General features: G+C 45.8%; 1 protein-coding gene across 7 annotated transcripts in view; it reads right to left on the bottom strand.

Moving 5' to 3' along the window:
• Positions 1-18,170, bottom strand: part of LOC134422659 (monocarboxylate transporter 2-like) — a 37,834-nt gene extending 19,664 nt beyond the window's left edge. The window contains exons 1-4 of one of the 7 annotated variants that reach the window (XM_063164981.1): positions 18,070-18,170; positions 17,612-17,735; positions 15,065-15,591; positions 14,577-14,834 (exon numbers count right to left, since the gene is read on the bottom strand). In XM_063164981.1, coding sequence (XP_063021051.1) covers positions 14,577-14,793 — 217 coding nt within the window. In that variant the 5' untranslated portion in view covers positions 14,794-14,834; positions 15,065-15,591; positions 17,612-17,735; positions 18,070-18,170. Of the gene's footprint in view, positions 1-4,210; positions 4,443-14,576; positions 14,835-15,064; positions 15,592-17,611; positions 17,736-17,973 lie in introns of those variants that run through there. The other 6 variants (XM_063164985.1, XM_063164987.1, XM_063164986.1 and 3 more) reach the window with 6 other exon arrangements.
• Between the last annotated feature and the right edge of the window lie 5,193 nt (positions 18,171-23,363).

The raw sequence follows: 23,363 nt of genomic DNA, 5'->3' as shown, positions 1-23,363 counted from the left end.
AAAGGAGTGAAATTCTCTAAATTACTAAAAAGCAGCTCCAATGTCCCCTGATGTAGCCCCAGCTATTCAAAGCAAGCAGCTGAAATGACTCTGCAGGAGGATCTGCTCTCTGAGCTCCCCTTGGATGATTCCTGTTATTCCATTATAAAGATGGAGGAGGCATTTGGCCACACAGTCACCATTTAAAAAAAAAAAATTTAAAAAAAGAAAATGCAGATCCTGTCCTGGTATTAAATTATTCCCTCTATTCTGGCACATGTGCCAGGAGGCTGGCTCGTTGTTCAAACTCTAACAGTTGGCCATAATAAAGGACATTACTTCTTCCCACAATCCTTACCTCTCTTGCACCCTCACAGGAGACCATAAGAGCTACAAGAACATTGCTGCTATTAAATTAGTGGCATCACTATTTCTTATTTTCAGAATGTTTGGCTGTTTCCCCTGACCCTGAATAGGGCAACTAATTTACTAGTAAATTAATGCTGCTTATCTTTTCTCTCCTGAGAGCTCTGTTGCTTTCCCTGCTTTCCCCAGAGACACCTCTGTGGCCTAGCTTGAAATGTGTCACCCTCAAAAGCGGGACAAGGGCAGCTCAGTTTGGTGAACCTGGCACCACCACACAGCCCAAATCAGGAGGTGCCAAGGCCAAAGGCTTTTGGCTTTGCAATGAAATTGTTTCCTAAACAAAACCCACCCTTATATGTGAGGAAAAACCTTGGGAATGTTGGTCTTGTGTGGGCCAGAGAATCATTAAAGGACCTCTAAGATCATTGATCAGATCCTTTTTCCTTTTTTTGTTCCCATGCATCAAAAACTCTCCTCTGTAAAACCTTTCTCATTTGGGGTAAGGAATTGAGCTCTTCACCCATGACAAGAAAGAAAAGTAGAAACATTGTGAAACAAATCCTTCTTTATCAGAGTGATAGGGCTTCAGCCTGTGGGATTTGGGCAGAGAAGAGCAATGTTCCCTCCTGCTCCTCGCTCCCAAACCTCCCAGCCTGCCCTGTGCAATTGGAAATGTGGAATTGCTGAGCAGGAGCTCTGGCAAGAGCTACAAGTACCCCATCATAAAGTCCAGGCTATCCACTTTACTGCACAGTAATCTGTTTTACTGCTTGTATTACAGTGACAGAATTGTTTTCTGCAACCTAGTTCAGATTAAGAAACTGGGGGATAAGACACATTAACTTCTGTAATATATATTGCCGGAGCCCTGGCTGGTGTAAAACAGCCTCCTGGGGGAATTCAGCAGAAAGTGAAGGGCAGAAACAGTCCTGGCTGCTGATTTTCAGCTTTAGTCTGAAAAACTGGAGCTCCTTTGGTGCTGCAAGCAAAGCCTCAGGTGGTCACTGTAAATCTGCATCCATGCTGTCAGAATCAACACAGCTTCTCCAGTGGAGATTTGGGTTAGTTCATGTATTTTCAGAAAATAAGCTTCATTTGCATTATTTATGAAATGCAAACGCAAGCTCTGCTACAGTGCAAGCAGCACAGTCCAAAAACGAGTCCTTAGACCAAGGAGAACACCAAGGAAACCGGGCACTGTGTCACCACAAGCTGTGGCCAGCGGAAACTTCAGCCTCTGAGTGCCCTGCAGGGCACCAGGCTGCCCTGGGGCTGCAGGGGCAGGGATGGGGCAGGGATTGCCCTCCATGGCCACACCTGACACTGCAAATTGGCTCCTTCACACCCCAGGGACATGTCCCCTCCTCCAGGGACATGTGCCTGGTGCTTCATGGGCTCAGTGTTCCCACAGGGCTGCAGAGAGCGTCACCTGCACAACCTGTGGCCCTTCTGCCTCACTGGGGAGAGGAAGGGAAGGGATGCACGTGCTATGGCAATAATCATAATAATCATCTGGTTTGGTAGCTCTGTTAGCTGCTCAGGAGTATGTTGAAATCTTGGTGGTTTTAGAATTTCTTATTTTGGAAAGATTGACAAAACTTCAGTGTTAAACTGCTTTCTGTTTTTTCTGCAGCGTAAATCAAGCCTTGCACGCTCACAGCTCCAACAGGCACAGCCACAGAGGAGCTGCCCTTTAATGAGCATTTCCAAATCACTGGAGTCGTGCATAAGCTACACCCACAGTGGTGTTAAATGCCCACTCAGTCACAGCAGAGTGTCAAACACACTCTTGGACACTGGTGTTTCATTGCCCCATGCTCCAGCAGCTCCCACCATGCCCTGTCTGCACCAGCCAGCACCTCAGCCAGGGGCACGGGGAGCATCCCAAGCACCCAGAGCACAGGAGGGGAGGCTGGAAACTGGACACTGAGCAGCTGCAAGCAAGGGATTGTACAAAGAGATTGTTTGGAGGATTTTTCACGAACAGGATGGGACTGCTGGGGTACGTTCCTTGAGCTTTATTGCAGCATCAGCTTCACTACGTGGTGCAGACAATAGAAAAATGACATAGGCCCATTTACAACCAGCAGCAGCCAAAGATTTCCTTGCTACAGAGCAGTTTAAAAACTTTCTAGCCACTAGCATATTGCTAAAGCTTACAAACAATTGTCCTAGCCAATCACTAAAAGCACACATACACCTGCTGCACACAATACTTCCTTGTATGCCTTCAATTAACAACATGCAATACACTGTTATTAAGCTTAAAACCTTCTACTATCCTGCTAAGCGCATTTTTCTACAGCCTTAAAGTCTATCTTAACCAAACTTTAAACTCAAGCTATTGTTTCTTGTCCTTGCTTGCTGTACTATTGCAACCTTTTCTACTTTCAGACTTTGCAGCTGCAGCTAGTTCTATGTTTTCTGTTCTCTCTGTTTCTAAAACCTACTTTTACAGCTTTCTAGAAATCATCTTGCATTTACTATTTCCCTCAAAAGTCACCTGCAATTCAGCTGTATCATCCCCCACATCACCGTGTAACAGCATCAGGTAGAATGAAGCTAAGGCAGGAGATGCTCAGGTAATCAGGATAAAAGTCCTCTGCAACATCCCAGGTACAGAGCACACAGCACTGACTTGGAACACTTGGAGAGACAGAGAAGAAGGTGGGCTGGAAAATGAGCAGCTGGATTGAGACAGAGGGGATCAGAGCAGCATTTCACCTGCTCCAGCACCTCATTTGCCATAAGCTGAACCCCAAGAGGCTCAAGCTCCCCATCTAAATCCCTGTGAGTAATTTGGGGTGCTGCCAGGTGCAGGGTTAATGTTCCTCACTTGGTCATGGTCAGGCACAGAGCATCTCTTCCATGCCAGGGGAGGGGACAACATTTTTTTTTATTGGAAGACAAAGCAGAGCTGCCAACAACTCACAGAGGCATCCAGGGAGCCCAGAGGTAAATACTTTGGCACATTTATTGCAGTGTAATGGGACAGCCAACGGGACAACAGCACTGGCACAAGCAGGGCATTTCTCTCTCTGAATCACTGCTTGGGTTCTGCCCTCCAAGTGCTCCATTGGTGGGTTCTTATATAGGAACTAATATAGGAACTTTAGAACTATAGGAACTTTGCAGAGCTCATCTCTGTAGGACCAAGTCTGGGTTACAACAGAGTGGATTACAATAGGTTCTGACTCAAGCCTCACTTCTACCCTACAAACTTACACAAAGCAACTTTATTTTCATTAGCAACTGTGCTCTTGCACTACAGTGCATTATTAAGGGAAAAATAAAACCACCTTTGTAAAAACAAAGATTATTCTCAGAATGTCTTTAATAGACAGGATAAATATTGATTAAGCTTCCTGCAATTGCAGAGTGTGGTTCCTGTCCACCTCCAGCTGAAGATTTAATCAAGGGCAGCCCATGTATTTCATTCAGTCATGAAGTGATATTGAAATCATAAAAAAGAGCAGAGTTACAAGCACTGCTTTACAACTGATAGGAATGACTGGCAATTTCATTGCTGTCATTATCAGCTGCCACAATAAACAAGCAGCTACTTCATTTATTATTCTATTCAACACTCAGCCCTGGCTGAAACCCAGACCCAGTTATTTCACACCAGCCTATTCTCAGGGCTTTTTCCCTGATGCCCATAGAAAGTTTTCACAGGTAATCTGATTTCTGGGCAGGAGCCCCTCAGGCTCCACACATGACTTGTCTGCCTAAACAAACATTTGGAAACACGATCAGAAAGTGAATCTGTGGATGGTGGCCATAGAGATGGACACTTGGTGGCTCTGCTCTGGCCCAGAGCGGAGGTTTCTGGCTGCTCTTACAGGGCTGGTGCAGGAGCACTCACCTGCACCGTAGGTCGTGGCCAGCATGATGGACGAGACCCAGGCGATCTCGCTATAGGACGTGCCAAAGAAATCCTGGATTTCTTTGAAGAAGATGGCCAAGCCTTTGGGGAAGGCGTAGGCGAAGCCGATGGAAACGAAGGCGCCGAGCAGAACCATCCATCCCCAGCCACCATCCGGCGGGCCGGGGACACGCCCTGCCTCGGCAGGGGCCGGCATGGCCGGGGATGGCTCGGGGGGCCCTGCAACAGAGGGGGTCACAAATAGTTCTGGGCTCAGACCCGGGATGCTGCTCCTCCTTTGGACCCGCTGTCCCGGGATGGATGCTGCTCCTCCAGACCGTGGTCCTAGGGTACTGCTCCCCAAAACCCCGCAGTCCTGAGATTCTGATCCCCTGGACCCCCAGTCCTGAGACCGTAGGCCCCCAGTCTCCAGATGCTGCTCCTCTGGAACCCCAGTCCCAGGATGCTGCTCCCCAAACCCCCACACCTGAGATTCTGTTCCCCTGGAACCCCAGTTCCAGGATGCTGCTCCTCCAGATCCCACTCCTGAGATTCTGCTCCCCTGGACTTCTCAGTTCTGAGACTCTGGACCTGCAGTCCTGGGATGATGCTCCCTTGGACCCCTTGTGCCAGGATACTGCTCCCCACATCTGTAGTCCTGAGATTCTGCTCGTCTGGACTCCCACTCCCGGGATGCTGCTCCCCTGGAACCCCAGTCCTGAGATTCTGCTCCCCTAGATCCTCAGTCCCAGGATTCTGCTCCCCTGGACCCCCCAGTTCCAGGATGCTGCTTCTCCAGACCCCAATCCTGAGATTCTGCTCCCCTGAACCCCCAGTTCCAGGATGCTGCTTCCCTGGAACCCCACTCCTGAGATTCTGCTCCCCTGGACCCCCAGTCCCGGGATGCTGCTCCCCTGAATCCCTAGTCCCAGGATACTGCTCCCCTGGACCTCCAGTCTCAGGATTCTGCTCCTCCAGACCTCAGCCTTGGGGTGCTGCTCCCTAGATCCCCCAGTCCCGGGGTGCTGCTCCCCCCGAGCCCCCCGAGCCCCGCACACACCTCAGCTCAGGTGGGTCCCGTGCGCTGCTGTGCCTGAGCCGCCGGGGCAGCGGACGGGGCAGGAATGCCACGTGTACCGGGGGAAACCTTCAAACAGCGGCTGCAACGCGCTGCTCCGCCCCGCCCCGTGCCTGCCGAGCCCGGGACAGCGCTGGGACACCGGTGGGACCCTGCTGGGACAATGGTGGGACAATGGTGGGACGCCGATGGGACCCGCGGCCGGAGCGGCCCCAGCTGCGGAGCGCGGCTCTGCCCGGCGGGACCGGCTCCGAACCCCCCGGCTGTCACATCCCTCACTCCAGCTCCTGTCCCCTCGCCTGTCCTCGCCCCCAGCCGAGGCAGCACCACCGGCCACCCCGCGGGTGTCAATTAAATCACCCTCAGTCACTTACGTGCGAATTGGTCTTTTTTACTTCCCTGTGTTTCCATCTACATCCTTCCTCTTTTCCGTACTTTTCCGTTTCCATCTACATGCTTCCTCTTTTCTACCCCATACCAAGTTGTTTGCTGCTCTCCTGCCCCTGGACCACATCATCACATCATCATTACAAAAGAAAAAAGAGAGTGATTCTTTACACTCCTGCCCCTGGCCCACATCATTGTTATAAAAAAAAAAAAAAAAAAAAAAAAAAAAAAAAGACAGGGATTTTTTACACAGGTAGATGCTGATAGGACAAGAGGGAACATATTTAAGCTGCAAGAGGAGAGATTTAGATTGGATGTTGAGAGAAAATTCTTCACTGTGGGTGTGCCAGGGCATTGGCACAGGTTGCCCAGAGAAGCTGTCTCATCCCTGGAAGTGTCCAAGGAGAGGTTGGACAGGGTTGGAGTAACCTGGGATAGAGGAAGGTAGCAGGGGGTTAGAATGGGATAGGCTCTAAGGTCCCTTCCAACCCAATTCAGAATTCTGTGGTTCTATGATCTCTCCAGACTTCTGCCCCCTATTCATGCTCACCAGTTCACTGTGTATTCTAGTTTTCACATGAGGCTCTGCTTGGGAAACATTAAGCAGTGTTTGCTCTGGCTGGGAAGGTGCAGTTTCACCACAGACCTTTTATCTTTCTCAACCTTGCCTTCCCCTGCCTTAGCTAACAGCCCTGTGTGTGCCCTATTTTTCTGCTTGCACCATGAATCAGCTGAGAGGGGGAAAAAACCAGGGCCTTGCTCTGCAGTTCACCTGGCTCAGTTAATCTGGAGCTTTGAAATCTCCTCACAACACAACTGTAAAATGTATTATTACTGCCATTTCTTTCTTCCTATAAAACTGAGTAAACTCAAAACGACCAGAAACCTTTACTCTCAGCTGCAGGGTCACGGCGTGATGACTTGGGGAGTTTTATTTTGGTACAGCCCTGACCAACTTCATGGGCTGTGAGGATACCAGGATTCAGTTGTTTCAGTGTTCTATTAAAAATTAAAAATAAGGCCAAAATGGAATAAACACACCTAAGATTGAGCTTGGCACGTACTTAGCAGGAGCAGGGAAGGTAGGAGGACAGATGGAAAGCTCAGGGAGCAGAGGGATGGAGAAGCAGGTACAGCTTCAGCCATGGAAGCTGCATCAGCTCTCAGGTGGAAGATGAGAATTTCCTCCTCCAGAACTATTAAATTGTGTGTCCTTGTGTGTCGTGCTAAAGAATGGTCCCTGCAGCCAGCCCAGCAGGGCACCTCTGGGTAAATTTTCACACAAACTCAGAACTGGAGCAGGGAACCAGTTGCAGCAGGTGACTCTGGGGGCAAACAAATGATTTCTAAAGATGTTAAAGGCGGTGTTTGCACTGCTGCTGCTGCTCTGAGGAGAATCACAAGCAAAGCAGAACAGCCTGAGGACAGAGGGTGGCAGTGACACTGGAAACCTGGGCTCAAAGGTCAGAAAGGATTTCCTGGCAGTTTGGGAGCCTTGGGCTGCTCTCAGAGCAGCTGCCTGTGCCAGGGCTCCCCATCCATGTGGGGACCAGGCTCTGCTTTCTCATCCACCGACAGCAGACACTTCCTGGAGGGCAGGTTTTTTAATTTGCTGGCAAGCAGCAAAAAAAATGATTAAAATTGCAAAACACCTTTCCAAATGACTCATTTCCCTATCACAGTATTCCATGTAAATAAGTGCCTGCTATTGTAATTCCCAGTGCTCCAGGGCTGCTCAAAGAAGAGGGGCATGCAGGGAAAAGGGGACAGGAGCAAAGCAGAATCTGAAACTCTTCCTCTCCCCCCATCTTCCAATCTTCACAAAGCTTTCTGTGACATTTCCCAGGTCATGATTTTCTAATCAAATGATCTCACAGCCTTTACTTATTGAAGCCCAAGGTTTGATGGACAATATTTAAAATTATAGAACCACAGAATGTCTTGGGAGGACAGGGAGCATCCCCCTGGCATGGGCAGGGACACCTTCCAGCAAACCAGGTTATTCCAAGCCCCATCCAACCTGGCCTTTAACATTTCCAGAGATGGAGCAGCCACAGTTTCCCAGGGCAACCTGTGCCAGGGCCTCATTTCACTTTACCCATATAGTGGAGCACTTAAGTTCCCCCAAAAAAGTGACCAGTGAGGACAAACCACTGTTTTTTTCTTGTCTTGGAAAAAGAAAAAAAAATAGGATCAGGGGAAAACCTCTGGGCCCCCTCAAGAAACAAAAACATTTCTATTTGTCTTCAGTGAACCACTTTGGCACTTGGAAATAATTTTATTCAAAGCCTTTTATGCAAAGCAGTTTGTAGCAGCCAAAGGTAAGAGCTACAACTCTATAACTCCAACAGAGCTTTTCCTTCATTGAGTATTTGGAAGTCAATTAAAGACTTTAGAAATTGCTTCCACATTACAAAAAAAAAATCCATACCTAGCTCTGCTGCTTGAAAACAGCATCTGGTAAATGCCAGAAGAGGCACCTCTGCACTTCTTTAAAGGGCCTTTAATGGCACACCCCATTTCTTAAACCTGCTCTATTGTCATGTTCCATTTGCTCATAAAGTGCAGCAGCACTGAAATCCAATCCACAGCCAGTTAAAATGGAGCTCCTGAATTAATGGATGAGAATACAGACAGCAATTTTCTGCAAAACCAAAGGGCTGGACCCATGTGATACCATCACTGGAAGATGAGAATTCCCTTCTCCAGGAGGGAATGGCACATAAATTGGGTGTCATTCTAAAGAACATCCCCTGCATTTGCCTGTGTGACCTGTCCTAGGAGAGAGACATCACATCCTCAAAAAATAGGCCCATTTATTTGTGCTCCTAATAAAATTCTTAACTTTTTCCAAGGGATCAATCCATACAGATACAGAGTAAAACTCGAGAGTAGATTTCAAATCACCAAAACTCTTTGCTCTGGACTCCAAGCTGATGCCACCACAAAATGCCAGCTGGGGGACAAAGCATCATTTCCCTCCCCAGTAGCACAGAATTGCCCTTGTACCTTGTGTTCTCCCCACCTGAGCATGACCAGGCTGATAAAACACATTCCTCTGTGTTTAGCCACAGGACTCCAGCACTCAGGGATTTACCACTAATATTTCCATGCCTGGGTTTTTAATTAAAGGGAACCAAACTCTGGTTGGTGGCTCCTGGGGCACTGAGCAGCAGGAGGGGTGCAGGCAGCACCCAACCAACACGTTCCAAGTGGCATCTGTTGGTCAGACCTGGTCAGGCCACATCCCCTGGCATCTCCTTGGCTATTTGGGAGGGGAGGGAACCTTTAATTTCCATGCAGCCTCTTTATTGCTGTGTGAGATGTTCTGCTGCAGGCAGAGCCACCAGCTCCTCATCCCTGGTGATGAGGTGACACTGCACAGAGCCAGGTGACATCAGTGCTGGCACCAAAACCACCTGGGACAATGGCAGAGCCTCCTGGCTTTGTTTTTCACTGAGCAATGTGTTTTACAAGGGGGTCAAGGAGAGGTTGAAATAGAAAGTTATGAAATATCAAACTCGCTTTTTGCTAAACCCCAATATTAGTAACAGACAGTAGAGGGATTCATGACATGAAATCATATTCTCCAGAGCCAGGAAACCTCTCAGACATCCCCAGCCCTGTGTCTGTGCCATCAAACCAGCTAGGTGCATGAGGCATCACTGCAGGATGTGCTGGTTTCCTGGAGAAATCAGAATAAACCAAGCAATAACATCACTTCTTCTGTTTTTCCCTTGTTGCAGGAGTTTAATCAGCAGCTCAAATGAAAACATTCTTGTTGGTAAAAAGATGGTGACAATTAATCTAGATCTAATAACTGGAATGCTTTCACTGGGGAATTAAAACAAATTATTCCTTTGCTATTGCATCTTTGTCTCATTTACATTTTAATCCCAGAAGGATCTTTCTCTGTTATATTTGGAAAATGATTGCACAGAAAGGGAAAAACAACATGGTTGAAGTACTCAGAGATGCAGCAAGAATTTAGCTACTAACTTTTATGGCATAAGTCTGGCTATGCCAAATCCTAAATGGCTGAAATGAGGAGAAATACTGTGGTTTTTTTCCAAACACTGCTGAATGCAGAGCCTGAAGGCATTTAAGATTGTGCACACAAAGACAGGCAAACAAACAGCTGGGGCAGGAGGTTGTGCTGAAGGTACAATTACACATTAGCCAGAGCAGAGCAGGTCACTCTCTGTACTGAAAATAAAGGGGACTCTACTGGTGACAGAGGGAAACCTCTGCCTTCCCCACCCTGTGCCTACCCAGGTCCACACTCAAGCCTTGTCCTTGCTGTGAGGTTTTAGCACAGGATAAGGAGTCCATACATTTTTGCTCAAGGTAAACACTTAATGAATAAAGACTCCTTAGTGTGCCAAAGTAAAACCAGTGTGGATCCCACCTTGCCCCAGCCTGCCTTACCCACCCAGCCTGCCTGTGGTTTCTGGTGAGAGTATTTTTGTGAGGGTTTCCTTACTCCCTTCAGTGAAAAAGGACCAGGTTAGCAAAGATCTGCAGCTTAGACAGGCAAAACTAATCTGGAGAATTGTGGCACATCCAACCTCTCCACCAGCACCACATCCAAGGCATGGCCCTGAGCAGCTGTGGCACATCTGGCAGCAGATAACCACTGCTGTCCCCAGCAGACTCCCAAGCTGCTGTCAGCAGGACAGAAAAAGGATCAGCTGCCTCAAGGCTGCCTGAATAACTCTCCACCAAGCTGGAGAGTTTTAGATCTCATTAAAGCCTCATGGTGTCTGAGAGAGGAGAGATGCCACAGGATCACCCTGCAGAGTGAGCCCCACTCCAGAGCAGCAAAACCTGGGACTGCACAATGCTGACTGAGCCTGAACTGGGGGTCAGTGACCAGGGGACAGGGGGAGGTCACAGCAGTTTCCAAGCAGTGTCTGGAACACCATTGTTTGCAGATCATAGTACTCCTAGTCATTACATAATCCAGGTATTTTCCAAAGATATTAACCCCACATCACCCAAGTTTTAAGATGATGGAGGGATAGTCAATTATAAGTACAGAAAAATATCATAAAGAGGCTTTGGTGTGGGTTTTGGTTCCTCACCAAGTAAAATTGTAATTCCACAAAGGTGTTTCTATTTAACATGAGTTTCCCCAGGAAATCTCTCTCTATGACTGCAGTGCTCTGGGAGCAGGAGCTGCTGTTTGCTGATGCATTTAGGACACCTTTGATGTGCTCCAAGGACAGGCATGGTGTGAGCAGCAGCCAGTCTCAGCTGGCACCTCGCAGTGCTGGTCACCAGCGAGCTCTGGGCAGGGCAGGAGAGCAGGTGGGAGGCAGGAGAACAGGATCCAGCCTGCAGCTCCTTGGAACACAACCAGCTCCTCCTGATGGGGTGGAGGAAAGCCAGGAAGCTCCTCATTACCCTTCAAATTCAGTAAAACACTGGGATGTGGAAACAAGAGACAGAAACAAAGCTGGGAGGAGCTGAGCGCAGACATCACAGGAGCTGTGTGACACCCCTGTGCCCTCAACACAGGCTGGTGCAACTCTCAGGATTGCTGGGGGTGAGCCCAGCAGGCTCCTGGCTCTGAATGCCCCTCTGGGTGACCATTGTCCAGCAGACCAGCACAGTGCTTTGGCATTAACTTCCAAGGACTTACACAGAGTTCTTAAGGAACTTGCTGAACTTCTGACATTGTACCCCACAAGGGTACAATCCCCGTTACCCCACAAGGACAAAACCAGGAGGTTTTTTGGTCCAGATGCAGTGTTTACTCAAACCTGCTGTAATCCCAGGTTTACAGGCTGGCCAAGAGCCCCCTGAGTTCCACAGAAATGACTCCCTGTAAGATGTGCTCCAAAGAGGCACCTGTTACAGGGCACTCCATTGCTTCCTATTCCTGAACGCCTTTGGGAAAGCCACTTTTCCCAAAATGCTTGAGGCTGAAATTTGCCAGGCTTCCATTGCTCCAGTTCAGCTGGTCAAACTCAGCAGCTGAAAGATGAAATCCTGGCTCCACTAAAGGTGATGGCAAAATGCCTGATAACCTCAGTGCAGCCCAGGCTTTACCCAAAAAATTATACTCAATGTTTCTTGAAGGGTTTTTTTTACTATTTACTCTAGTGCAGGCTGTCCTAAACAACTGTTTTTTATATATATATTATATATATTTTTTATATATACATATATATGTATATCTCATGTATATATATCTAATATATTTAATACATATATATTATATATATTATACATTATTATGTGTGTATATATATATATCTCAATCATATATATATATATATATATATATATATATATATATATATATATATATATATATATATATATATGTTTTATACAGATAGCTGCAGCTTTCCTGAATGCTGTAAAATAAAATCTGGGGTTTGAAGGGATCCCCTGCATTCTTCCAGCCACTCTGGGCAGGCTTTGTTGGTGCTTTCCTCCTTCTCCAACCACAGCATGCAGCTCCACTGGATGCTACAGAATTGCTGTAGAGTTATGCTGCTATAGCTGAAAGGAAGATCAAACTGAGTATTCAATTACTTATGCACTCAAAGGTATTTATTCCCTGAGATGAAAGTCCTAAATCTGTTATTATTGCCATTCCCTCTTCTGTTGCTATTAGCATGCTGTTGCCTTCAGATCTATGGAGATGTCAACACCAGTTACTGGCAGCAAAACTGAAAGATGAGAACATGACAGGGAAATGTTTAGAATTATGAATCATGCTCAAAAACAGATGAGACACTTGATCTCCCTTAATTCTAGAAGAGTACACAGGGATTTTTTCCTCAGATTTATGTTTTTCCATTATCTGTTTCAGATGCTGCAGGGATTTAAAAGCTGAGTGAGGTGCAGGGCAGCAGGTACTGCCTGGGGGACAAACCCCAGAGAGGAAAGGTGCTCTGAGAGCAATGAACACAGGGTTTGTGACAGGGACAAGACCCCCTTACCAGCACTGAGCTCTTGGCCCAAAGTCTGGGTGAATATAAATACAATGCTGAAAAGCAAAAGTTGACTTTCTCTACAGTATCTCATATTTTCCTGCTTGTGCTGCACCCTCCTGTTGTTACAGGTGGCATCTGGGAAAGTCAGGCACTTACACACACAGTTCTGGTTTATAATAACAGCTCTGCAGCAGGATGGTGTCAGAAAAGTGTATTTAAAGATGGGAAGATCAGTGATGAAAGCCACAAATCTGACACTGTGATGGCTTCTTCCCCCATCAATACCACAGCCAGCGGTGCCCTTGCTGTCCTCTCCTCTGTTTCCAGCCAGATGTCAAAGGCCCTCACTCAGGGAATGTGGAGAATAAAAAAACAGAAATCTCCACCACTCTGAGACATGTGCAGGGTCTGGTGCTCAGTTTCAGACCTGCAGCTTCCAGAGGGCCCTGAGCAGCCACCCTGAGGAAATAATCCCTCTAAATGAATCTCTCTTCCGTCTCTCACTCTGTCAGCCCTTCCCAGCTCCTGACACAAAACCACCAGGGCCAAACAGCAGCCAGAGGACACACAGCCATTGTTTCAGGGGGAAATCAGTGTTCAGGGGAGCTGCTTTTATTTCCAGGATTTTAAATCCAGGGATTTATTCCCCCTGGAGGTGAACCCTTCTGTCCATCTGCAGCAGAAAGCACAGCCCAAAGAGCCCAGGGACTCTGCCTCACTGACAGTCTGATCCACTCCAGCCGCACCTGAAGAGGCTCTGTCATCCCTCACACCCCTCTGGTCACACACATCTCCTTTCACCTTAATCTATCCCATACCAGCTCCTTTTTTATTGCCATGTAAAACCAGTTCCTAAAGGGTGAGCCTTCTGTGCCCAGAGTGTACCCCTGATCTTGCAATGAGTGACACAGGAAGCCTCCAAAGCACCCTGTCCTGAAGGTTGGAGGGTACCAAGAAGATCCCTCCACCTACAAAATTTTTTGTAATAGTCTTCCCCAAAGAATGTCAGAGAATTTTTTAGGGAGAATACAGGTTTGGGAAGGTATGAGGTCACTCACACTTGGGTGGCTAATCTTGTGTTCTCCAGTGTTAATCCTTTTACCTTTCACCCTTGCAAAACCAGCCGAGAACCAGCAGGATCTGCTGAGAGCCCAGCAATGCCTGCCAGCAGCTGCACCTCACAGGCACCAGCAGCCTGAACCAGTTGATCTCCACTAACCATTAACAGCACGATTGACCTGCTGCTCACATCAAAGTGGCAGACTGATAACCTGGAGACATCCCTCAGGGAACACCCATCTGATGATTCCCTTATGAGGACAGTAGATACCTTCCCACAGCACCAATTTTTGCAGCCAAGGTACAGGTACCCAGTGAACATTTTAATCTGAAGAAACCAGTGAATATATTTGTTCTTTTAGAAAGATTCTACAGAGAAAAGTCTAAAACATCATCCCTTACTTATTTGAAGCAAGATTTTAGCAACATATTTAGGGAAGAACATATTTCAATGCTGCCTTAAGATATACATGCAAATATATCGTGTCTGTACATCAGCAAAACTTGGGGTTTGAGTTTCAGTGGTTTCTCTGCAATCATGAGTACAAGCCACACATTTTTTGTTTCAAAAGGAAAGACAAGAATAGGAACAGAACAAAAGAATAAATATACTGAATTAACTGCCCAGACTCGAATAATTCCAAGCCTCCACTCACCCACGCATAGCAAGGATTCTGATCAAATAATAATTGATGGCTTCATATATGTTGGCAATAAAAAACTCAGCACTACTGGTTTTCTCAATTTTGCCAATATGTATCATCAGGAAACAGAAAGCCAGGCTTAGAGTTAGTGCTTCCCAGGAACTTTCTCAAAGAAATGCATTCTCCCCTTTTGGTGTAGAGCTCAGATCTTCTCTTTCCAAAGGAAGATCCAGCCTTGCTTCACTTACCTCCTCCGTAGGTGGTGGCACACATGATGGATGTTGTCCAGGCAATCTGGCTGTAGGAGATGTTGAAGAAAGCCTGGATCTCTTTAAAGTAGACTGTGAAAGCTTTGGGGAAGGTAAATGCAAACCCAATGGAGATAGAGGCTCCAAACACCACGGCCCAGCCCCATCCTCCGTCGGGGGGGACATAGCCCAGCTCTGACAGCACTGGAGGAGACATGGTCAGGGCAGGTTCCAGAGCAAACCCTGCTTGCCGGTGTCCTGCAGAGCAGAGGAGAGGTGTGTTGTACAGATTGCTCATAACATGTGGTCAGGCATCATTTTAAAGCAAATTAAAATGATTTAGAGGTACAGAGAATCACCCGCTCTTGAAGCCTCAATCCTTTTGCTGCCTTTGAACAGTTCTACTGTTCAATTCTAGCACAACCAAGACCACCCTTCCCTCTGCAATAACCCTGTCCAGCTCTTCCACCTGCATTTTAAATACATACCCTCAAAATGCTCCTATGGCCCCCATGTCCAGGAGCAGAGCTCAGTCCCAGGTGAAGTCACTCACTCTGTGCTCTGTGCCACGTCCAGCCTGTGGCTCTGTGTCCCACCTTGGGAGATGGCTCCTGGAGGTCACTCCTGTCACAGTCCCTCTGGAGAGAACCCAGTGCTGTGGTTGTACCTTTTTCAGGATGAATCCTTTATTGTGTATTTTTCAAGTGTGGGTGGAATCCTTATGATTTCAGGCAATTCCTGCTTGAAAGAACAATCCCCATGGTGCAAGCAGCAGGTGAGCAGCCCCAGAGTGGGCCCAGCTCCCCCGTTCTGCAGGGGGACAGGGCTCTTCTGGCTGTTGCTTCCCTCAAACCAACAACCAAACTGAGAAACTGCTTGCAAAGGGGCTGAGGTTCCTTCCTGCTTATGGGCAGCAATTCCACTCGTCCCTGGTGCCTGCCAGGTTAGCAGATTATGCTCAGGAACAGCCCAGATCAAAGAGGGCATTCACTCATTTGCATTCTTCCCATTTTCCCTGGTCATTAAAATAAAATGAGGATAAAAAAGAAAAATAAATAAAACATGCATCTCTTTTCTGTGAATCTTTCAGATACATCAGAGATGAGTTTTGGAATCCCTTTGCAAAATAGTCAGACCTCCATTGAAAACTTTGTCCTGTACTGAAAGATAATCACTGATTTTTGTTCTTGCCATAGCCTCTCTTCATTCTCTTTTTTTGCTACAGACCAAGACCATTCATCTCCATTTATTTTTAATTGAAGGAAATTTATGTAAACCCATCTTCAGTGCTCTAGAGCGCCTCAAAGGATGAGAGGTTACAGACTGGAAGAGGATCTCCACCCCTGCTCCATCCTCACCCTCATCCCTGGGCATCCTCTCCCAGCCTCTGTGGGTGAGGAGCCCTGGTCAGAGCCAGTCTAACAGGGACTGATCCACTGAGACCCACGAGAGGATTGACTGCCATTTACACACAATCCCAGAATGGTTTGGGTTGGAAGGGAGCTTAAAGGTCATCCAGCTCCAACCCCTTCACAAGGATTTCACTGGACATGAGAGGAACTTGACTATAACTGGAAAAATTATTAGCCCAAAATGCTAATATTTAATAAATCCACTCTAATTTCTATCTGGATAATATCCAGGATTGCAAGATGTTGGGTTTCCTGAGATTTCTTTGCTACATCAAGAGATGACCAACTAAGTCTTTTACAATGAAATTATAAATAATAAGGAAAATGCTGCATTACACTGTGAAGGATGCTATGTTTTAATTTCAGGATCAGCAAGATTGTACTTGCAAAGTTTCTCTTGCTCTGATATTAGCTAATAAACTTTTCTGATAGATATTCATGAAACATTTTTTTCCCTTTACAGGTACCCACAGTATCTGGAACATTTTGATGCAGAGTCTGTTATAGCCCATCATCTAAGCCTTTCCATAAAGGGAAATAATTTTCTTTTAGAACTACATTAACTCGACTTCATTACTGTGGGGTGAGATTTTAAAAGGAGAACCCAAGTTAAAAAGTAATAGTGGTGATGTTGAAATGCCTGTCTGTTGATGTTTAAGAGATCTTATTACTCATCAAATTGCATTTCACTGCACAGCTTCTTTCATTCATGGTTATTCTACCCAGTTTAGGCCATTCAAATATTGTGGAGAATATCAAGCTCCTAAAAATACTGACATATACTAGTGCTTCTGAAATTAGGCAAAATAAAACTGATAAAGGGGTGGTTAGAGTGAGGACATGTTTCCCTATTTAACGTTATGTTTGCCATTCAAATTTAGGATATGCAAAATTCTCAGGCCCCTCAAATTCAAATTTTTTCATAGTCCTTTAAAAAAGTTAAACCTGAACATTATAAATAGGATTAAAAGGCTATTTTTTATTACCACCAATTCTAAAACTGTGACTAATTATACACCACCTTTAGAAGTCTTACATGATGAATATATTTGTGCATTTAATTTGATTTTTTTGTTTAATGAGAAATATATGGAGAAGACATTAACATAAAATCAGACCATGGTATCATATCATTGTAAAGCTTTTCTATATCAAGGCAAATTAATACAGTAAACCAAAGAGAGGAACCAAAGTTAAATGAAAATGTAGTGTACAGTCAAAATTAAAAATCACACCAGCTGACTCTTACTTCTCCAACTCTAAAACAAGGCTTCCAGAGGAAGATTTAGGGGAATCTAACTTTGAGATTATAAAATTTGGGATTATTTTTAGAGGGTTTAATAGCCTCAGCAACCAGCAGGCAGTGATGTGATACAGTCCCAGTCTCCCCTCATTTCTCCTGTGGCATGCCCTGAGGTTTGTGAGATATCAGCACCAAGGAGGGCCCAGGACCATTCTCCCACAGGCATTGCCCCTTCTGTTAACACCTCTTAACCACAACTTTGTCATTTTAAAGAAAGAGTTGTCTTTGTCTGGCACAAATTTACTTGTCAGCTCTCTCACTTTGTCCCAATTTCCTTTTTGTGAAGTTAAAAATTCTGGATATCCCATTTCTCCACTTACCACTCCCTGCAGGCTTCTGCTTAATTCCTGATAGTTTATTTAGGCTTATTCTTTAGACAGGTATTCTGGATCTTCACTATCATTCAACCCTCTTCAAGAATCTCTCTGAGGCTACAAACAACAACTTGGAAATAAAGGAATTCCAGGTCTCTTGCACAATCAAGGCCCTTACATCTCAATCCAGTTGACATTTACCATCCTCTTTCTTTGATTTATTGAAGCAACAAATACAATCACAACCTTCATTCAGTAACCCAGATCAACTGGGGCCATTCTTGGACTGTGCAATTTTCTACACTGCTCATTTTACGTGGTTGGGGCTGGGTTTTCTTGCTAGATGACAGCACCTTGAAAAATCAAACCTGAGTCTAATGAAGCTTCACCTGCTGATCCAAGGGCTCCATGGGGCCAAGATTCCCTCAGCCCCAGCACAGCATCACACACAAACACTCACTGACCACTGGGCTGCTCCCTGTCCGGCTCGGACGCCGTCCCTCTCCGTCCCTGGCTCCTCTGGGAGCAACCTGCTGCCTTTTAAAGCCATCTGCTGACCTTGTCCCCCACCCCAGAGGAGATCAAAGGTTCTACCCTCACTTGGAACAACCTCTGCCACCTGTTGGACCCAAAGGCTGCTGTATGTCACATTAACTCCTCTTGAATGGGGGTGGCCCTTCACCGCAAGCTCTCAGTCCGCTGTGCTTGGAATGCTGGCATGTCTCAGCTCCCTGTGGATGTTGATCAATTATTTGTCAGATATCATTTTTCCTTGTACATATTAACTTATTCTTTCTTTAAAATGTATTTTTGCAGGCTCTGCTCCCACTCTGCTCCAGGGAAATTTGCATATGGAGGTCTTTGCCCATCCTGCTATGGGCATTTTAACCCTCTGCCCAAAGTTCTCCTGAATCACTTCTGGGTCACCCAAAATCCTCCAAAAGATTGGTTTTGATCACCCAATAAATGAAGGAGTTGACAAGACATAGCAACACTTATCCAGGGGTAAATATCACCCTGGAGTGAGGGGAAAAGATACAGAAAATTCCTGAATTTTTTACCAGTAACCAAGCAGTTGACTTGGACTATTAAATGAGCAATATCCATGCTTTGTAAAGGTTAATGTAACCCAGTTTCAGCAGGAATGTTTCCACCAGACTTATGTTGCAAATCCCCATTTGGGGGATTTAAAACATTCCCCAGCCGTGTTTATAATCCCAATGCTGCAACACACTACTGAAGCACAAAAGAAAAATAGGAAAAAAACCCTGATTGTAGGTGGGCCAGGGAACTGTTTTCAGCCAACCTGAGTAGAAAATTAATAAGAAAGGTAAATGGAGTTAGAAAAATGATACATCCCAGTTAACTTTGCCCGTCAGCATCTCCTGTAGCCTGTATTTCCTGCCTTGTAGCCACATGGAGTTATCCACACTCTTCCATAGCAGATATATCTTTGCAAGGACACAATTAGTGCCCAAACCCACACACAAGTTCCCAGTTTGCATCAGCACAAAAGGCTGCAAATGGTGCTCTCCCAGCCAGCTCAGATGTTCTTCTCACAACACAGGACACACAATACACGTTTCCCATTTTAAAAGATTTTTCTACCAGGCACTTGTAACAGCTTGATAAAAAAAGTCTCCAGGGGTCAAAAGACAGCAAGATAAATTCTGGGGAGAAATCCATTGAGGGCTATTAAACACAGAGATGTCACCTCTGGCATTGCAGACGGCAAATTGCTGGAGCTTGGGGAGTATTGACAGGCACTCCACGCTTGTCTCCCCAGGCACTCACCATTAGCTCGGAGTCAGGGAACAAATTCCAATTGCATGTTCCTTGGGCTGATCGATCTCGTGGTCCTGCTCTTTCTGCCTCACCAGCCATGGCTCCTACCAGTTACTCTCTCTAAAAACGTTTCACAGCCAGAAATATAACAAGCATACCTGGTGCTTTTTCTGCGTTCTGAAATGAGTAAATCCTTAAAGGCAGTTGTGGGTGCTGTGGGGATTTGTTGCAGGTTGCTGGAGGTGCACGTGGTCCTCTGGGAAGGCACCAGGAGCTGGCTGTGGAGGAGAATGCAACCACTCCAGACCTGGAGTTCATGGGAGTCATTCATTCCTAAAAGTATAGTGCTGGAAGAATGCTACTGTAAGATAGAATGGCATTGCAAAAGATGAAATTCCTTTAGACCCTTCAGAATTAATTAACTCTACACTTCCAAATATGTACTTTCTGTTTTGCTTGTGGATACCCAACAGTTCCCTTGACACTGAGCCATTTTAGACTGGTGCTTTACCAAATCAAAACATAGATTTGCCTTTGTTTGATATTGTTCCTCCTTCCATCTCTATGTTAACAGCAACTGCCTGATTTATAGAGGTTTTTGCTGATAGTTACTGGCTGTGACCACTTCTAGTGCACTTCAGACACAATAGCAACTGACACTATTGAGACTGCTCTTCAAAATCACTTCAGAAAATCTTGGACACCTCCCTTGTGGCTGAGATGGACAAAAGCAGCAGAAACTCTACTATTTCAGAAAATATGAAAAATTGAACTTAAAAGACTAATCCAACTGCTCTTCTTAACACTTCCTCTCCATATACTAGTTTTGATATAAAATGTGGCATAACTTTTACTTAAAATCTAAATGTTCAGAATAAAAACAATTTCAGCACTTAATTTATTGGCTGTTGGAGACAGTTAATTTGATATTCACCAATTATTCTTGCCCCTGAACTTTTCAGAATCTATAAAGAAATCTGTTACTGAAGGAACATGAACTGAATCAATCTGGAAGGGTTTAAGGTAATTCAGAATTTACCCGCAAATCTTTTTCTGCAACTGATGTGTCACACAACATCCTGACTTCAAAATAATTGATCTAATGGAGTTTAGAACTGAGTTTTTAGATAATCAAAAATTAGATATTTATCGTTAAACAAAAGGATGAAAAGCTGGCACAAAGTGAGCCTACAGTTCACAGTCCTTACAGTTGTGTGACAGTGAGGGCTGCAAAGCAGAGGTCACGTGCAGATCTAAGGAGACAGAGGGCATTCCTTAAAACAGATAGATTTGGTGCCATTTAGGTTGATGTTTTACAGGTGTGTTATCATTGCTAGCACTCAGTGACACTTAAAGGTCTAAACACGCACATAGCATGGTAAATTGTGGAGCTGATCTGTTAAAAGACAGCAGCCTGAGGTCATTTGGGCACAACCTCCAGCCCTGTTACCCTGGAGTGCCTCTGGGACCAGGCTGTGCCCTGGCTCACAGCCACAGAAAGAAGAAGGGCAGAGGAGAAAGCTGTGACACACTTGTATGAATTACAGAGGTCCCTCCATGCTGGGAAGGTCTCCCCATCATCCAGGTGCTGCAAAGAGTAGGGCAAAATGCTTCACCTATTTCCCTTTTGTTCCTCTTCAGGGAGATCTAGGCCTTCTTCAGTCAAAGCTTGTGACATGCAGGAATTCACCTAATCCTTCAAAAACAGTAAAACCCAGCACCTTTTCCATGAGGAAATACAATATTCAGGATTCTGTCCATGTGCTTGATCACTCTCACAACTCTGCCTCCCAACTCCTCAGGTGGAGGCTGCTTTAAATTCCATTTTGTAGAGGGCCAAACCTTTCAAAAATGTAGAGTCTGCACAGGAATTGTGTCCTACTGATTTGTTAAAAACAAAGAGACCCCACCAGCACCTTCTGAAAGGGAAAGCTGGCTGACAAATGCCTTTGTTGTACTTCAAAAATTCTTCTTGGAGAGATGTTAGAATTCAGTTGGTTTTGTAGCTTATACTTGTTAAGTAATTTGATCACAGAATATTTGTAAAAGTTAATAAATTCCTGCCTCTTGGAGTAGATATTTGTACGTTATTTGTGTAAAACACAAAAACCAGCAGTGAGCCACAGGGACCTTAGTGAGATATTAAGAAATGGGGGAGGTTCCAGTTTTCTGGTCTCACTCTTCCCTCTTTGAGAGGCCCAGGGGGGAGAACATGTGCAGAGAGATAAGGAGAAAGCAACATCTGGATGGTTATTTCCCCACCTCTTGGCTGCACACAAGTGCCAAGCTGGCAGATACTCCCCTGCATGCAGCATGCACTGCACAGCTCTGGGGCACAAAACACAGTGGATAAGTTCATTTAATTAACACTTTAGGGGGTATGCAGGGGTTTGTGTGTTCCTGTCCTTCAGCAGAAGCTTCTAAAATAACTCACTTCTAAAAGGAAGTCTCTGAAAGAAAAAAAATGCCCAGCAAATTGTTCCTGTCTGCAGGTTGGGGATGGAATTATCTCTCAAGGGCTCAGCTACTTCTCTCTTCAAAAAAATACATTGGAAATTACTTTAGTATCCAAAGAAGGAAAATCCTTATTGACCCTTAGAAGAGTATAATCACTTGCAAGCCTGTGGCTCCCCAGCTCCCTTGGTTAGCTGCTCACCCTCTTTGCACCTGAGCAGGTTAACCTGACCCTGCCAAGTCATCCTCCTCTGTCACAGCATTGGCATTGTAACACAGCCCAGCACTGAAAGGATTTCACAAGAGCTCCACAGGAACTTGGGGCACTGGGGGACAATCCACGCATCTGTTCTTTGCCTCGACAACAGAAGAGAAATTAGGGAATCAAAGAGCATGGTTGAAACACTCCTGTCCCTCTCTTGTTCTGACCCTGCTCCCATCTCCTCTGTATTTCCTGCTTATGCAGGAACCGAATTCCTTTTCCACTCACACAAGTGTCTTGCCCCTTTTACCCAATTTCTTGTTCATCAGCTTGCATCATTTTAGACCCTGAAGGAAGTGATCCTTTAATAGCAACCAGCTCTCTTGGACCCCTGTTCCTATGGGACTGCTCCAAGACCTCCGAAAAGGCTGCCTGGAGAAAACCTCATGCTCTCATGTTCAGGTGGCCTGTAACAAACACCCACAGCAGGTCAGACTGACCAGACTGCCCTGAGCAGAGCCCCAAGTCTTGACTCACTCATCACCCACCCCAAGACACACTTTGAAACATTCCAAGTGCTGCCCCCAGATCCACAGTGCCTCCCTGGCCTGGCTTTCCCAAAGAGTGCAGCTCTCCAGAGCACCATCCCAGCCACAGGAGCCAGCCCAGCACAGCTCTGCAGTCAGAGCAGGATCAGAGCCCCTGACTGCACACAGACACTGCCTGCAGAACCTGACAATGGCAGCACAAGAGAATCAGCACAATGTCCCCAACAAGAGAATCCCATGGTGTTTTCCCAGGCTGCCATGACTTGGCATCTCCACTGGTCATGAGAGCCTCTGGAAGGGAACAAAGGCTCTCAACCAACCAGTACCACGTCCAAGCACTTCTGCAACCATCACTGCAGCAGTTCTGCTTTGCTTTGATAGCCAGGGGTCTCCAGTTCTCAGCTCTGCAGCAAGGGTGCTGGGAAATTCAGTGTAAAGGGGCTGGGGTTTTCCAATAGTGTTCTCAGGCTGGAAAGCCCCACTTGACACTCCTGCTGGAATGCCAACTGCAGCCAAAGGCATGGAGAAAGGGAAGGCAAAGACCACGTTGCCTGAGTGTAAACAAACCAGAAGTTACACCTGAACAGCCACAAGGAATGAGACAAAAGAACAAAGCACCTTCCACATTAAAAACAAAAATGACATTACACACAGGTGAGGCACAACTCCAGAAATAGAAGAACTGAACAAACATCAAAAATACATCAGATTAATTTTCAGAAATTTACTAAATGCACACAGATTTGCCACAAAAACAGTTAAACTCCAC

This window comes from Melospiza melodia, chromosome 10, assembly GCF_035770615.1.
Source record: "Melospiza melodia melodia isolate bMelMel2 chromosome 10, bMelMel2.pri, whole genome shotgun sequence".
NCBI classification, from domain to species: Eukaryota; Metazoa; Chordata; class Aves; order Passeriformes; family Passerellidae; genus Melospiza; species Melospiza melodia.
This window is presented reverse-complemented; position numbering and strand designations above follow the sequence as displayed.